Source organism: Nylanderia fulva, unplaced genomic scaffold, assembly GCF_048542155.1.
Source record: "Nylanderia fulva isolate GAGA-0341 unplaced genomic scaffold, ASM4854215v1 Scaffold482, whole genome shotgun sequence".
In the NCBI taxonomy this organism is placed as follows: Eukaryota; Metazoa; Arthropoda; class Insecta; order Hymenoptera; family Formicidae; genus Nylanderia; species Nylanderia fulva.
In genome coordinates, this window is record NW_028190568.1 from 1 (window position 1) to 15,354 (window position 15,354).

Sequence of the window (15,354 nt, forward strand, 5' to 3'; positions counted from 1 at the left end):
CTTGTGGTTCAAAATCTCATAAGGTGTCAACAAAATACAAAGTACTACTTAGCTACTGAAGAAGACCCGAAGTGGGTCGAAACGTTTAGAACTTAATAAATGAGTTTGATTTGAGATCTCATTTTAATTTATTAATTTTGTGCATGTCATCCGCATAGGCTCCGATTGCCGTCGATATTTTATTTTTATTGTAACACAATAATTCGAGCCGAGATTAACAGTTTTTTTATATAAAATACAAAGTATTGTCACTTTTTAATAAATTGAGAAACATATCAGATCAAGAAAATATTGCTACAGATAACATGTAACAAACATAAAATAAAAGTAAGCATTATTCATATTAAAAAATTATGATATACGTTATTTATATTAAATATGTAATACACTTTATATCTTTATACATTTTAATACTTGTTTTATAATCTGTACTATTTTTATTTGTTTCAGATTTCTACAAAAGTAGAAATATAATCTATTACCACTATATTCTATATTCTATGTGAAAGTCTATAAAAAGCTTCATATGAAGATCAAAATAAAAACCACTTGAAAACACGCTACATATATTATTTTGCAATGAGAATCTCTTGGTGATTATACTAATAATTCGATGACTTCGAAGAAACAATGATTTTGGTTATAAAATATATAACAATATCGGCTTCCGGTTCCGGTAAGAGAGTGAGTGACAGGTGTGTGAAAGCGTGGCAGGTATTTGTGAGGAAAGAGTGAGAAAAGGGGTGAGGTGAATAGGAGATAAGAGGTGAGAGGGTGTAGAAAAAAGAGGAGGAGAGATTGAAAGGATAGGAGAGGATAAAGGGGTAAGGAGTTAGAAAGGAGAAAGTAGGAAAAGGTGAGACACGTGGACACGTAGACACGTGGAAGAAAGAGAGTAGAGGAGAGTAGGTGTAGGGAGTAGGTGCAGTAAAGTAAAAAGATAGGGAATTCACTAGGTAATTCACTAGCGAGTTGGAGCGAGTTGGAGCATAGAGTAGGTGAATCGAAGAAAGAAAGCGATAAGAGGGAAATGATTAATGAAGAGAATATTAGAGATAGGAGGATAGAGATCAATAGAGATAGGATGTTAGAGGAAGGGGGAAAAAAGGGGAGATGAGGAAGAAATAAAAAAGAAGGCAGGGAGGCCGAGAAGAGTAGAGGAGTTAGGGAAGGAGAGGAGGAGCAGTATGGGATGTATAGAGGATTTTTTGAAAAGGAAAAGAGAAGAAGGGGGAGAGGAGGATAAGGAAGAAAAGGAAAGAAGCCTAAGAAGGAGCAAGAAGACAGAAAGGCTGAATAGAGAGGTAGGGGGGATAGAAAAGGAGGAGTTAAGGAGAATGATGGAAGAGATAGGGGAGAAGATAACAGAGAAGTTAGGCGAGGAAATGAGAAAATTGAAGATAGAAATTTGGAAAAAGGAGGGGGAATGGAGAGAAGAAAGAAGAGAATTGAGAAAAGAGATAGAGAGCCTGGAGAAGAGAGTGATAGATTTGGAAGCAAGAGTAGAGGAAAGAGGAAGAAAGGAGGTAAGAGAAAGAGAGGGGGGCGAAGGAGGGAGTAAGGGGATAAACGAGACAATAATAGGAAAAGTGAAGGACATAGGAAAGAAATTAGAATGGAAGGAAAGAGAAGAGAGAAGAAACAACATAATAATAAAAAGAATGGAGAAAGGGAAGGAAGGTGTAAAGGAAAGAGTAGAGAAATTAATGAAAGAGATAGGAGCGAAAGCAGAGATAGAATGGATAAGGATGTTGAAAGGAAAGGAGGGAAAGGAAGGTGAAATGGTGGTAGTAAAACTAGGAAGTGGAGAACAGAAAAGACAGGTAATGGAGAGGAAGAAGATATTAAGAGGAAAGAGGGTGAGAATAGAAGATGATTTAACATGGGAAGAGAGAAAGATAAAATGGAGACTAATGGAGATCGCGGAGATAGAAAGGAGGAAAGGAAACAATGTATGGACGAGCTATGGAAGGATAAAAATCAATGATGTATGGTGGAGATGGGAAGAGGAGGAAGGTGTGCTAAAAAATTGGAAAGGAGAAATTAGAGAAGGTATAGAGAAAATGAGGGGGGAAGAAGGGGGTATGAAGACAGGAATGGAGGAAAAAAAGGGATAGAAGAAGGGAGAAGAGAAGAAAGGAGGAAAGGAGGAGGGGAGAACAATAGTAAGAAGAGAAAGGAGGAAGGAGAAAGGGGGACGGAGGAAGGAAGGAGAAAGGAACAGGAGAGAAAGGAAAAAGGAGGGGAAGTAAGAGAAGAATGGAAGATAGGTTTTTGGAATGTGGCAGGGCTGAAGAATAAGGAAGAAAAGTTCTGGAAGGAAATAGAAGATTGGGAGGTGGTGGTGATGATGGAAACATGGATAGAGGAAAGGGGGTGGGAGGCGATTAAAAAGAGGTTACCGAAAGGATATAGATGGGAGAAGCAAGCAGCAAAGAAGAGAAAGAAGAAAGGAAGACCGATGGGGGGAATGATCATGGGGGTAAGGGAGGAGAGGGGGAAGATAAAAGTATCAGGAATGGGAGAAAAGGCGGAGGGAATAATGATGGCGGATTTAAAAGTAGGAAGAGAGAAGTGGAGGGTAATAGGCGTATACATCAACGGGGACATGGAAAGGAAATTGGAGGAAATGAAGGAATGGATGGAAGAGAAAGAAGAAAATAAATGGACGATTTTGGGAGGAGATTTCAACGCAAGGACAGGTAGAAAGGGGGGGGTGATAGGAGGGGAGGAGGAAGAAGAAAGAAGATCAAAGGACAAGAAAGTTAATGAGGAAGGGAAGAAGTTGATAAAAGAGTTGGAAGAGGTGGGATGGGGAATTTTTAACGGAGGGATAAGAGGGGATAGGAAGGGGGAGTACACATATACAGGAGGAAGAGGGGAATCGGTAATAGATTACGTGGTGGGAGAGGATAGAGTAAAGGAAAGGATAAAGAGAATGGAGGTGGGAGATAACATAGAATCGGACCATCACCCATTGATTGTAACGCTAGAAAGAAGAGGAGGAGCTGAAAAGGGAAAAAGGGGGGAGGGAAAAGGAATAAGAAAAAGAGGGAGATGGACAAAGAGGGGAGGAGAAAGAATAAGAGAGGAAATAGAGTGGGGAGAGGGGTGGAAGGAGGGGATTGAAGAGGAGCTAGAGGAAAAAATAGGAAGAATAGAAGACGAATTGAGAGAAGGAGAAAAAGAGAGTGGAGAAGGGAAAAGGAAAGGGTGGTGGGACGAGGAATGTGAGGAGAAGAGGAAAGAAGTGAGGAAAAAGTTAAGGGAATGGAGGAAAAAAGGAGGAGGAGGAGAAGGATATAGAAAAGTAAGGGCGGAATATAAGCTAATGTGTAAAGGAAAAAGGGAGGAGGAGAGGCTAAGATGGTACAAGGAGGCGATAGAGGCAAGAACGGAAGGAGAGGTATGGAAGATTATTAACAGGGAAAAGAAAAAGAGAGAAGGGGTGAATGAGGAGATAAAGGCGGAGGAATGGAAGGAATACTTTATGGATTTATTGGGAGGGATAGAGGTAAAAGTGGTAAGAGGAGGAAAAGAAAAAAGGGAGAGGGATGAGGAGCAGGAGATAAGCAGGGAGGAAGTGAAGAGGATGCTGGGAAAACTGAAGAAAGGAAAAGCAGCGGGGGAGGATGGGATACCAAGTGAGGTATGGAAATATGGAGGGGAGAGGGTAGAAGAGTGGGTATGGGAAATGTGCAACAGAGTATGGAGAGGAGAAGGATGGCCGGAGAGGTGGAAAGAAGGGATAATAGTGCCACTGTTGAAAAAGGGAACGGGGAATAAAGTGGAAAACTATAGAGGAGTAACATTGATGCCAACGCTATACAAGATATACGTGGGAATTTTAACTGAAAGGTTAAAGGAAGAAATGGAGGGGAAGAATATGATACCGGAGAGTCAGACAGGTTTTAGGAAGGGAATGGGGGTGATGGATAGTATCTATGTGTTGAACTATCTGGTGAATAAGAGGGTAAACAAGAAGGGGGGAAAGGTAGTCGCGGCATTTATGGACCTGAAGGCGGCGTTTGATTCGGTAGATAGGGAGGTGTTAATGGAGGCAATGAAGAGGAGGGGAGTGAGGGAGGGATTAAGGAGTAGGATAGAAGAGGTGTACAGGGAAACGAGGAGTAAGGTAAGAGTGGGGAAGGAGGAGGGAGAAAATTTTTGGACGGCAAGGGGGGTGAGGCAAGGTTGCCCAATGAGTCCGCACTTATTCAGTTTGCTGATAGCGGATATAGAGGAAGTGATAAGAAAAGGAGGTTGGGGGGGGAGTGAAACTGGGAGGGGAAAAGGTGCATTGTTTGGCGTACGCAGATGATATGGTACTGTTGGCGGAGGATGAAGAAGGGATGATATATGTTGGGGAAAATGGAAAGTTATATGGACAAGAAAAGGTTAGAGGTGAATGTGGATAAGACAAAGGTAATGAGGTTTAAAAAGGGAGGAGGAAGAATGAAGAGAGTGGAGTGGAGATGGAAAGGAAAAAGGTTAGAGGAAGTGAAAGAATTCACATATTTAGGGTATAAGCTACAGAGGAACGGGGGGCAGGAGGCGCAGGTAAAGAACAGAGTTAGGAAAGCAGGAGCGGTGATAAGACAGGTGTGGGGAATGGGAAAGAGAAGGTTTGCAGGAGACTGGATGAAAAGAGTATGGCTAATGGAAAGGTTGGTGGGGACGGTGTTGGAATATGGGGCGGAAATATGGGGATGGAAGGAGAGGAGAGAGGTGGAGGCAATGCAGGAGCGATGGATTAGGTGGACGTTAGGAGTAGACTGGTGCACGCCGGGGTATATGGTAAGAGAGGAGATAGGAAAAGACAAATTTAGGATAAGGGCAGGAAGGAGGGCGGTAGGGTATGAGAGGAAGTTGGAGGAAGGAAGGGGAGGAAGTTTAGCGAGGAAATGTTTTGAGGATATGAAAGAGAGGATAAGGGGAGGAAAGGAAAGAACGATGTGGGAGGAAGAGAGGGGGAAATTCTGGGAAGAAAGAGGAATAGAAGGGAAAGAGATGGAGGAAAAAAGGGGAAGGGGAGAGGAAGTATATGAGGGGTGGGAACAGAAAGACAGGGAAAGGCAGAAAGAGGAAAGATGGGAGAGGATAAGAGAGTCGAGATATAATAGATGGTATGGGGAATGGAAGGAGGAGGGTTTACCGGAATACCTGAGAAAGGGATGGGGGGAAAGTAGATGGAGAAGGATAGTCAGGTTCAGAATGAACAATGAGATGAGAGGGGCGAGATACTGGGAAGAAGAGGGGAAAAGAAGGTGTAGGTTATGCGGGATAGAAAATGAAACATGGGAGCATGTGATAGGAGAATGTGGGGGAGAAGGGGGGAAGGGAAACTGGTGGGAAAGAATGAAGGAAATACTGCAGGAAGGAGGAGAAGGGGAAGGATGGATGAGAGAAATAGAGAAAAAAAGGGAAGAGGGGAGAACGGAAGAAAGGAGGGAAGGAGGGGAAAAGGAGGAAGGAAGTATGAGGAGGAGAATGAGTGAGGTATGAATGAGGTGGTGGAGAATGTATGGGGAATCGGAAGCCGAAGCGAAGCGATAGGTAGGGACGGCTCTTTCTCTCTCTAAAGTAGTAGATAAGTAGGTTAAGGTAGAATTAAGTTATTTGTAAATTAGATGTAAGAGTAGAGTTAAGAGTAGATATAAGTAAGATTGTAAGAGTTTGTAAGGTTGGGGAACGCTCCTTCAAAAGCGCCTTCAATCCCTTAGGGGACGAATAAAGAATTGAATGAATGAAAAGTATATAACAATATCTATATTACAATATTTTTTACTGTTGTAAAATTATAATGTGAGTTTATTTTTTTTATATTTTTAAATATAATTTATTAATATATTTTTGTTTTGTAATCTCAAATATAAAAAATTTATTTTCGTTAGTTATTCTTAAATATATAATTAATATATTTATTTTTATATTACTAAATACATATAATTAATGGGTTTATTTTTTATGCTAAATATAAAGTTTTTAAATTGTCTTTATTTTGGTATTACTAAAAGAAATTCTTTATATGGTTACCATATATACGTTTATTTTTGCAAATGTAATATGAATTATTTGAATAAGTATCAACAAAAAGTTATTATTATTAATATTACATTAGATAATTATTATATTATATATTACAGTTTAATGAAATATGTATCTTTTATTTTTTGCTATTAACATTGTCAATAAAAATGATTGAAGGTTTTTGAAACAGGGTATTTCTTTAATCACGCGGCATATTGAGAATTATATATATATGTATATATATATATATATTACTAACTGGAATAATCTTCCTGAATAATTGTAGTAAAAATTATATTTTAAAGTGTAATATCACAAACATGCAGAATTATATTACAAAAAGGTGTGGTAAACATAATCTCTGCAATGTGAATTTCATATTTCTATTTGTAACAATAGAAACGCGTGAACTATTATTAAGTTCACATTTTGTGCATTTACACTCTGTTGTGTAAATTTAATATTTGAATGTTTAATAATACAATTGTAAAAAATATTTTTACATTACCGTTTTATAATTTTACATATATATTGTGAATTTACTTCTGCAATCAGCTCAATTACAAAGGAAGAAATTAATTTTACTTCTACATTGCAAATTTACAAACGCGTGGAAATTTACAACTATTATAGTGGGTCCTATTATTACCCACTATAATAGTTGTAATTTTACACAAAATTTTTTTACAGTGCAGGCTCTGATCATCGGCATGTACCAGGATTTGCCGGTACATTTTTTCAATGTCGGTAGCAAAGACGTACCGGTGCCTTCTCCGCCGTAGTAGGATGTCAGCTAGGGCGGGAAGCAGGTTGGGTCCCGTCATCAGAAATCGGTTGAGACAGTCGCCGTTGGCCAAGGAGCTCGAACCGTTGAAGACCACTCTCAACTTAGTAGAGGCACTGCTTTCGCTCAGGACCCCGTGGTGAGGAAGGTAGCAGGTTCGTTGTAGAGATCCAGTAGTCGACAGGGGAGCCGGCTTCATATGGTTGAGGTCCAAGTATTGCTTCATGAAATCCACGTACATGCTGCGGAAGGTGCTTTCTCGTTCTAGTTTTTTGCTGACGTGTTGCAGGGCCCGACTGGCGGCGCGTCGAGTGGCTGAGAGGTCAGGCAGAGGCTCGATCGTCGGCAGTCTCACCACATATCGACCGTTGGCTGTACGAGTGTGATGTCGCAGGAAGTGATCCTCGCACTCCTGGTCAGCCTTAGAAAAGAGTTGTGAAGGCCGTTGAAGCTCCTCCTGCTCCCAGAAGCGACGCACCAGGATAGAGACGTCGTCTTCAATTTGGCATTGGTGAGTGTGAACGTGATGTCTGGTAGTCGTCTCACCAACAACGCCTGACAGTATCCAGCCGAGCGTAGTTTGTTGAGCTATTGGTTCATGTCGATTTCCCTTTTTTAGGCCCTGACAGAGGATTGAACCGTAAACGTCCGCGCCAAGGAGGATGTTAACCGGATCAGCTGAGCGGTAATCAGGGTCCGCGAGTTCCAGACCCTGAAGATGAGACCAGTTTTGCTCGCCGCCGTTGTAGCCGCCGGCGTAGATGGTCAGCTTCGGCAGCACCAGAGCGTGGACGGTGATGGAAGGGCAGCCACTAAGAGACTGGAGGGTGAGTACTACTTTACCCTTTGAGACGCCTGTCTTTTTCCCGCCGACTCCATACACTGAAACCGAAGCGGAGCGCCGTGCTAGCCTCAAGCGTTAGGTGAGCCTTTCTAATACAATGGAGGATTCCGAGCCTTGGTCGACGAGGGCGCGAACTGACTGCCAGAAACCATAGCGATCGCATACGCGAACGCGCGCCGTGGCCAAAAGTACAGATACAGGCGTCGGAAACGGTCCCTTGCTGACGTGCGACGTCTTGACGGTCTCAGATGAGCGGTAGGCATCATGAAGTGAGGTATGATGCCGGTCATTGCACGCGGAGCAGTTCTTCTTGGAGGCGCAATCCTTGATTTTGTGTCGGCCGAGACAGTTTCCACACAAGTCGTTGCCTTCGACGTGCTGCTTGCGCTCTGAGGCCGTCATTTTCTTATAAGTGTCGCACAGCATCACGAAGTGGTCACCCTGGCAGGCTGAACAGCGTCCTCTGGTGTTTCCCTTGGGCTCTTTTGAGTCCTGCTTACGAGCATGGTGGGTACGAGTCGACTTCGACTGACTCCCGCCGGTTTTGTTGGGCGAGACGTCGATCTTCGTCGAGGGTAATGACTCCAGAGTGTGAAGACGTCGCTCAAGGAATCGCTCTAGCAGAGCGTATGGCGGAGGTTCGTTTGTCTCACTGATGGAGGTCTCCCACTCGCGGCGAGAGCGACTATCGAGAAGGTCAACGGCGAGGTGCACAAAGAGATCTTCAGTAATCCCTACCGGCCGGTCGATGCTCGTCAGCGAGCTGACCGTAGTCTTGATGCCATGGAATATCTTCCTAAGCTCAGCAGCGGATTCTCCCTTCATCTTTGGCAGGCTTAAAAAATTTGTTAAATAAGAGCGGGTTAGTAAGCGCTTATTTTCATAGTAGTCGCTTAGAGTTTGCCAGGCTCGTTCGTAATTAGCTTCGGTAGAACTAAGGTCTCTGATGAGAAGATCTGCTTCGCCCTTGACACAGCTCTTCAAGTAGTGCATTTTTTCTACAGGCTTCGTCGTCTTATCCTGGCCGATGAGGGAAACGAAGAGGTCTCGGAAGGCCGGCCAATCCTCGTATCTTCCCGTAAAGGTCGGCAGCTGGATTCGAGGTAGCGTGGTGCGAGGCGCCGATGTTGATGTCTCTGAAGTAGCAGAAGCAGCGGCGCGTTCCTTTTTCTGGAGAGTACGCCGCAACTCCAACATCAGGCCCTTGTTCACTAGATAAGACTCCTCGCCGAGTGAAGGTATGTCTTGTTTAGCATAAGGCGTCATGTTTTAGTTCGTCTACACGCTCAGCCAAGATATCATTCATCGCATCGAACTTCTCCCACAGTTTGTCGAGATTCAGAAGCCGGGCTTCCACCGCGCCGAGTGTGATGTTGGCCTCGCCGAGCTTCCGAAGGTTATCGTATGCGCGCGAGATCTTGCCATATAGCGCGGTGGCGTTGGTAATTATAGTTGTCGTGTCTGCCATCTCTGACACTGTCTTACTTTCAGATGCACTGGTCACCTACACTGATAAACTCTACGCTTACGTGGCACCGGATTCACAGGAGGTTCTGGAGGATCCGGCTCGAAGGACCAAAATAATGTGCGCGACAGAAGGCAGGATAGGGAGTTCGGAAGCGAGAAGACAGCGAAACACTGCACTCGACACACACGTATTGTTTAATATAAACTATATTTAAGACTAAGACAAAGAAAAATACAAGTATTGAAACCGCACAGAATTTACAAAAAGATAACTGATTAGAATAAACCAAAAGAAATAGCCGAGTCGATAATTAATAACTAAATGTTCCGCAAGCAACGGTAATTAAACGTGATAAAACAAAAAAGACAAGCGATCCTTTTCTTACAGTAGAAGCACACTCTTGACGCGACGAGCAATCGGAAAAGAGCGCCGCGATCACGAGAGAGGAGGTTTTTATAGGCCCGTGTTTCTAGAATAGTCGAGAATAATTCTCTTTATTCTATCGTTCGGTTGAGGTCGAAAGAGCGTCTAGTGTAATTATTTACTTTCAGAAAAATAGTCGTTTTGTTGTTATCGGGACTAAATTGTATCTCCTCTCGCGCGACCGCGGTGTTTACCATTATCGGTGATTTGACGTAAGCGCTTCCTTTTCGCAGGCGCGGGGTATACGTATACCTGTGCGGCCGAGCGCTATTTGAAAGATTATTAATAAAAAATGATGCATGATGCATGTTGCATGTCACGATTGCATGAGTTTTAACGCAATAATGTTTTTAAGCCTTTTCAGTTTGCGTTTAGCCGTTCGATTTTCGAACACTCATCAATGCGCGTAGACTAGATGTTAATCAAATATTTACACTATGTACATATTCGTCAAAATCGATTATTAACTAAAATGAACTGAACTTTATTATGAAAGGTTGGCACGATGTGATTTTATCGATGTGGGCATGTCGGATGACTTATTTGTTTAAGTCGCTTAGTAATAAAAGCATTATCTGATCGAGAGGCGGTGTCATGCAGCGAGCGGCGAGCAATGTAGCGGCGCCGAAAAGTAAGATGATACTTTTGATACTAAGCGACAGCCAAATACAAAAGGAAAGAAGTGTTTTGATTGGTTTAAACTCGTGACGCGCGGCCTGACGCGCTCAGTGGAAATTCAGCCGCACTCTCATACAAAAAGCGCCATGCTTACTTTCGCGCGACATTGCATGGAAACATTAAGGTCGTTCTACATTAGTTGCAAATGGAGTCGCAAAGTTGCAAATCGCAAAAAATTAACCAATCACAATTGAAATTTAAGAAAATAATCGACTATGGTTGGCTAATTTTTTGCGATTTGCGACTCCATTTGCAACTAATGTAGAACGACCTTAATGTCACATGTTGCATTCGTTATTCTCGCTTTCATATAGAAAGTATCGTTCTTTCTTTTGCTCGTTAAACATAAATAATATACAAGGGCCCGTATTCATAGTCTGTTCTTATATTTAAGATCGTCTTAAGACATCGTTCAACCAATCAAGAGATGCTATGCGGCCATTTGATTGGTTGAACGAGGTCTTAAGACGATCTTAAATATAAGAACGACTATAAATACCGCCTTATGAATACGGGCCAATAAAGCGGGGAGCACAAACTTTTGCATAGACGCATAAGCGTAAGCATATAGCGGGGAGCACACACTTTTGCATAAGCGTAAGCATAAGAATCTTGATTGGTCTATAAACGTATGCATAAGAAATTGAACCAATCGAATTTCTTAAGCCGGGTCTACATTGGTCGTAGAATCGTAGATCGTAAGAAAATTGATCCAATCACAGTTGAATGTGAGGAAAATAATCGACTCTGATTGGATCAATTTTCTTACGATCTACGATTCTACGACCAATGTAGACTTAGCTTTATGCATATGCTTATGCGCTTATGCAAGAGTGTGTGCTCCCCGCTTAATACCCAGAGCACAGACTTTTACATAACGCATATGCATAAGAAATTCAACCAATCGAATTTCTTATGCTTATGCGTTATGCGTTATGCAAAAGTCTGTGCTCTGGCCTTAAGAATCTTGATTGGTCTATAAACGTATGCATAAAGGTAATATTTCATGAGCAGTGAAAAACAGCAGCAGTTTAGTAACTAACTAGTATTGTTTGGTAAATTCACAGAATTGCTGCGCTGTCCATGAAATAGGTTTCCTGCTGTTCAACAGGATAAACTTCAAACAGCAAAAACTTGCACCGGAAATACGTCACCGAATCTAGTTACTTTCCAGAATGCTGCTGCTTTTTGTGGCGGCCCACTTGTCCAATTCCCTAGATGGGGAAATACGCAGATGGCGACAGCAATCGACATCGACGCTCACGCAGGTCGCTTCGACTCAACCTTCTTCCTATTACTATTATTCCGCCCTAATATACGAGAGATTACTCCTCGTGTGTGATATTAAGTTAGTCGCGGCTAGATTTTGTATTTTTACAATAAACTTATTGTTAGAGTTAATAAAGTGGGTGGAACTATTGCTGTCCTAATCCTCAGCGTTACAAATCGCGCCCTAGAGTAATACGGGACTCAAAAGGCGTGTCGGCGAGAACGCGCACGTGGCCTGAGCGCCATAAGTGGTGACCTCGACGTGATCGCCGGTAACATTTTTTTCGCGAAGTGACTTTTAGTGGACAGAGTGACATCCAAGAAGATGCCAGTGGACCGTACGCCAGACAGGTCGAACGACACTTCTAACGTGCCGGAGACAAAGGACTTGCAAGGCCCGCTCGACAGCGGAACACCGGGCTTGCCGATCACCCCCGCGAGAGGAAGCATAGCAATCGAAGCGAATACCGTGCGGCTACCACCTTTCTGGAAAGAGAATCCGCAGCTATGGTTTGTGCAAGTGGAGGCGGCGTTTGCCATTCATCGGATTACAAGCGACGAAACCAGGTTTCGCTACGTAATATTACATTTAGACCCGGCTATTCTTTCTTTGGTCGCAGATATCGTGACGTCTCCACCGGAAGTAGATCGGTACGCGGCAATTAAAGAACGTCTCACCACCGTATTGGGCGAGACCAGCGCTTCGCGATTGCGGAAATTACTAACCGCGCATGAGTTGGGAGATAACAAGCCGTCCATCTCCCTACAGAAAATGCGTAATCTCGCGGAAGGGCAGGTGACTGACGGGGTCCTGCGCACGATATTTCTCGAGCAACTCCCCGAAAATGTTCGCGCCATTTTATCTATATCCGAAGTAGGCGACTTGAGCAGGTTAGCCAACCAAGGCTGACAAAATTCTAGACATGGCAAAACCCGCCATGTTGGCCGTCCAGCCAGTCACCACTGAGACAGGAGTGCTCAGCAAGATGGCCACCGAGATCGCCACTCTAACCAAACAGATGGCGGCATTGAACAAGCGGATCGGAAGCCGGTCGCGTAGCAGATCACGAGGACGCAGCGGATATAAAGACCGATTGAGGAGCAAATCTCGCGGCAAAGAAGATAACAAATTTTGCTTTTATCACTGCAAATTTGGAGCCAAAGCCTATAAGTGCGAAAGCCCATGCGCGTGGAAGGACGAAAAAAAGTCGGAAAACTAAGCCCACCGCCACGATGCCAGGCGGTCGTCGGCGGGAACCCGGGGAGCGCACGCCTGAAAATTCGCGATAGAACAAACGGCACTACTTACCTGATCGATACCGGAGCGGATGTTTCCGCGATACCGCGAAATCTAACCGTGGTACGCTCCGACCTACTGATTTAAAGTTATTTGCAGCCAACAATACCGAAATATTTACATACGGCAGCAGAACATTGGTATTGGATCTCGGCCTACGACGACCTTTTCGCTGGAATTTCGTGATAGCCAACGTGAGACAACCGATAATTGAAGCCGATTTTCTGGCGCACTATGGACTTTTGCCGGATCTGAAGAATCGCCGACTGGTCGACCAGCACACGACCTTGTTCACCAGCACACGCCCCAGTCACGCTGCACAGCTTTCCGTATTAACTGTGAGTAGCAGCTGTAAAATAAAAGATTTACTTAGAAAGTACATCGAGATCACGCGCCTTACGGCATTGTCGAATACAACGCATAAGGTAAAACACCACATCATGACTAGCGGCCCTCCGCTAGCAGAGCGACCGCGCAGGCTTGCGCCGGAGAAATATGCAGTAGCAAAGAAGGAATTCGAGATGATGGTGGAAGCAGGGGATCTGCCAACCATCTTCTTCACAATAGGCCAGCCCGCTACATCTAGTCAAAAAGTAAGATGGTAGTTGGAGACCGTGCGGGGATTTCCGCAGACTGAATAGTGTAACGGTCCCGGACAAGTATCCGCTTCCGCGCATCCAAGACTACGTACCTATTTGGCGGGATGTAAAATATTCAGCAAAATCGATCTTATTAAAGCGTATTTCCAGATACCAGTGGCCAATGAGGATAAGCATAAGACTGCGGTAACAACTCTATTTGGGCTGTTCGAGTTCAATCGAATGCCATTTGGCTTGCGCAACGCCGCGCAAGCGTTTCAACGATTCATCGATACAGCGTTACGTGGTTTGAAATATTGCCACGCATACATAGACGACGTTTTGGTAGCATCCAAGGACGAAGAAGAGCACAAGCAGCACCTGGAAGAGATATTCAGACGCTTGAAAAAGTTTGGCTTATCGATCAACGTAGCAAAGTGCAATTTCGCGGAAGAAGATATTGAATACTTAAGATACAAAGTAACCAAAGACGGCATACAACCTCTGGAGTGGAGAGTGACCGCAATTACTGAATACAAAAAACCGACCAATACTGTCGAGTTACGAAAATACTTGGGCATGATAAACTATTACCATAGGTTCATTAAAAATGCAGTGGAAGTTCTAGCGCCGTTCAACCGATACCTGATTGGTAAGAAGAAAAGAGACAAACAGGCTATCGACTGGTCAGCAGAGACGGAAGAGGCCTTCTATGAGAGTAAAAAGCGATTGGCAGAGACGAAACTACTGGCACACCCTTTCGAGAACGCTAAGCTAGCAATTAAAACGAACGCTTTCAGCAAGGCGATGGAAGCGGTCCTCGAACAACTTCAAGGCGAAACGTGGAGACGGTTAGGTTTTTTCTCTAAGAAATTGTCCGAAACGCAGCAAAAGTACAGTACGTACGATCGCGAACTTCGAGCCATATATTCATCATTGAAATTTTTCAGACACATGGTGGAAGGACGCGAGGTGACAATCATAACGGATCACAAACCGTTACAATACGCATTCCAGAAACCATTAGACAAGGCATCCGAGAGACAGAGGAGGCAGCTGAGCTTCATTAGCGAGATCACCACGAAGATTGTGTACATCGCTGGGAAGGAGAACACGGTAGCAGATACGTTGTCACGCGTAGAAGCCATTGACATGCCGACAGTAGTAACAACGGACGAATTATACGAAGGGCAACGGAAGGAGGAAGAGCTAAAGACGCTACTCGAGTCTAACACAGCGCTCACCTGGAAGAAACTTTGTTGGGACGATGGAGACAAGACCATCTACTGCGACGTCACAGACGAAATTAGAATATACGTTCCGACATCGTTACGGAAAAAGATATTCAACGTCACGCACAGAGCTTCACACCCGAGCGGCCGTACCACGAAGAGGATGATCGCGCAGAAATTCGTGTGGCCTAGCATGAGGAAGGACATCGCACGATGGGCAAAGACATGCCTAGCCTGCCAGTGAGCTAAGATCCACAGGCATAATGTACGTAATCCTGAGTATATACCGATACCTAATGATCGATTCTCGCATATACACATAGATATAGTGGGACCCCTTCCTCCTTCAAGAGGGTTCCGATACTGCTTAACCATGATTGATAGAACTACAAGATGGCCAGAAGCAACGCCAATCGCAGATTGTACAGCGGATACAGTGGTCGACGCGTTCTTTAATACATGGATCTTGCAATATGGATCACCAACAACAATCACCACCGACAGAGGAGCGCAGTTTGAGTCAGCGCTATTCGACGCCCTAGTCAAATTAATTGAAAGCAGGAGGATTAGAACCACCGCCTACCATCCGCAATCAAATGGGATGATCGAGAGATGGCACCGTTCACTTAAATCAGCGATAAAGTGCCATGAGACGCAGAATTGGGTAGATACTCTACCAATGGTTCTATTGGGCCTTTGTATCAGCTATAAGGAGGACATCCAAACCTCAGCGGCGGAGCTAGTTTATGGC

At 43.9% G+C, this 15,354-nt stretch overlaps 2 protein-coding genes across 2 annotated transcripts; one reads left to right on the forward strand and one right to left on the reverse strand.

Moving 5' to 3' along the window:
• Nucleotides 1–6,467: 6,467 nt before the first annotated feature.
• LOC114937575 (uncharacterized) lies at nt 6,468–8,924 on the reverse strand. The gene is made up of 3 exons (XM_029311090.2): nt 7,772–8,924; nt 6,793–7,696; nt 6,468–6,474 (listed from the first exon to the last, which is right to left on the reverse strand). Exons 1-3 carry the CDS (start codon nt 8,922–8,924, stop codon nt 6,468–6,470), a joined length of 2,064 nt encoding a protein of 687 aa, XP_029166923.2.
• A 2,897-nt stretch (nt 8,925–11,821) lies between these two features.
• On the forward strand, nt 11,822–12,406 carry LOC146721398 (uncharacterized). The gene has a single exon (XM_085486869.1). It carries the CDS (start codon nt 11,822–11,824, stop codon nt 12,404–12,406), a length of 585 nt encoding a protein of 194 aa, XP_085342995.1.
• Nucleotides 12,407–15,354: the final 2,948 nt, after the last annotated feature.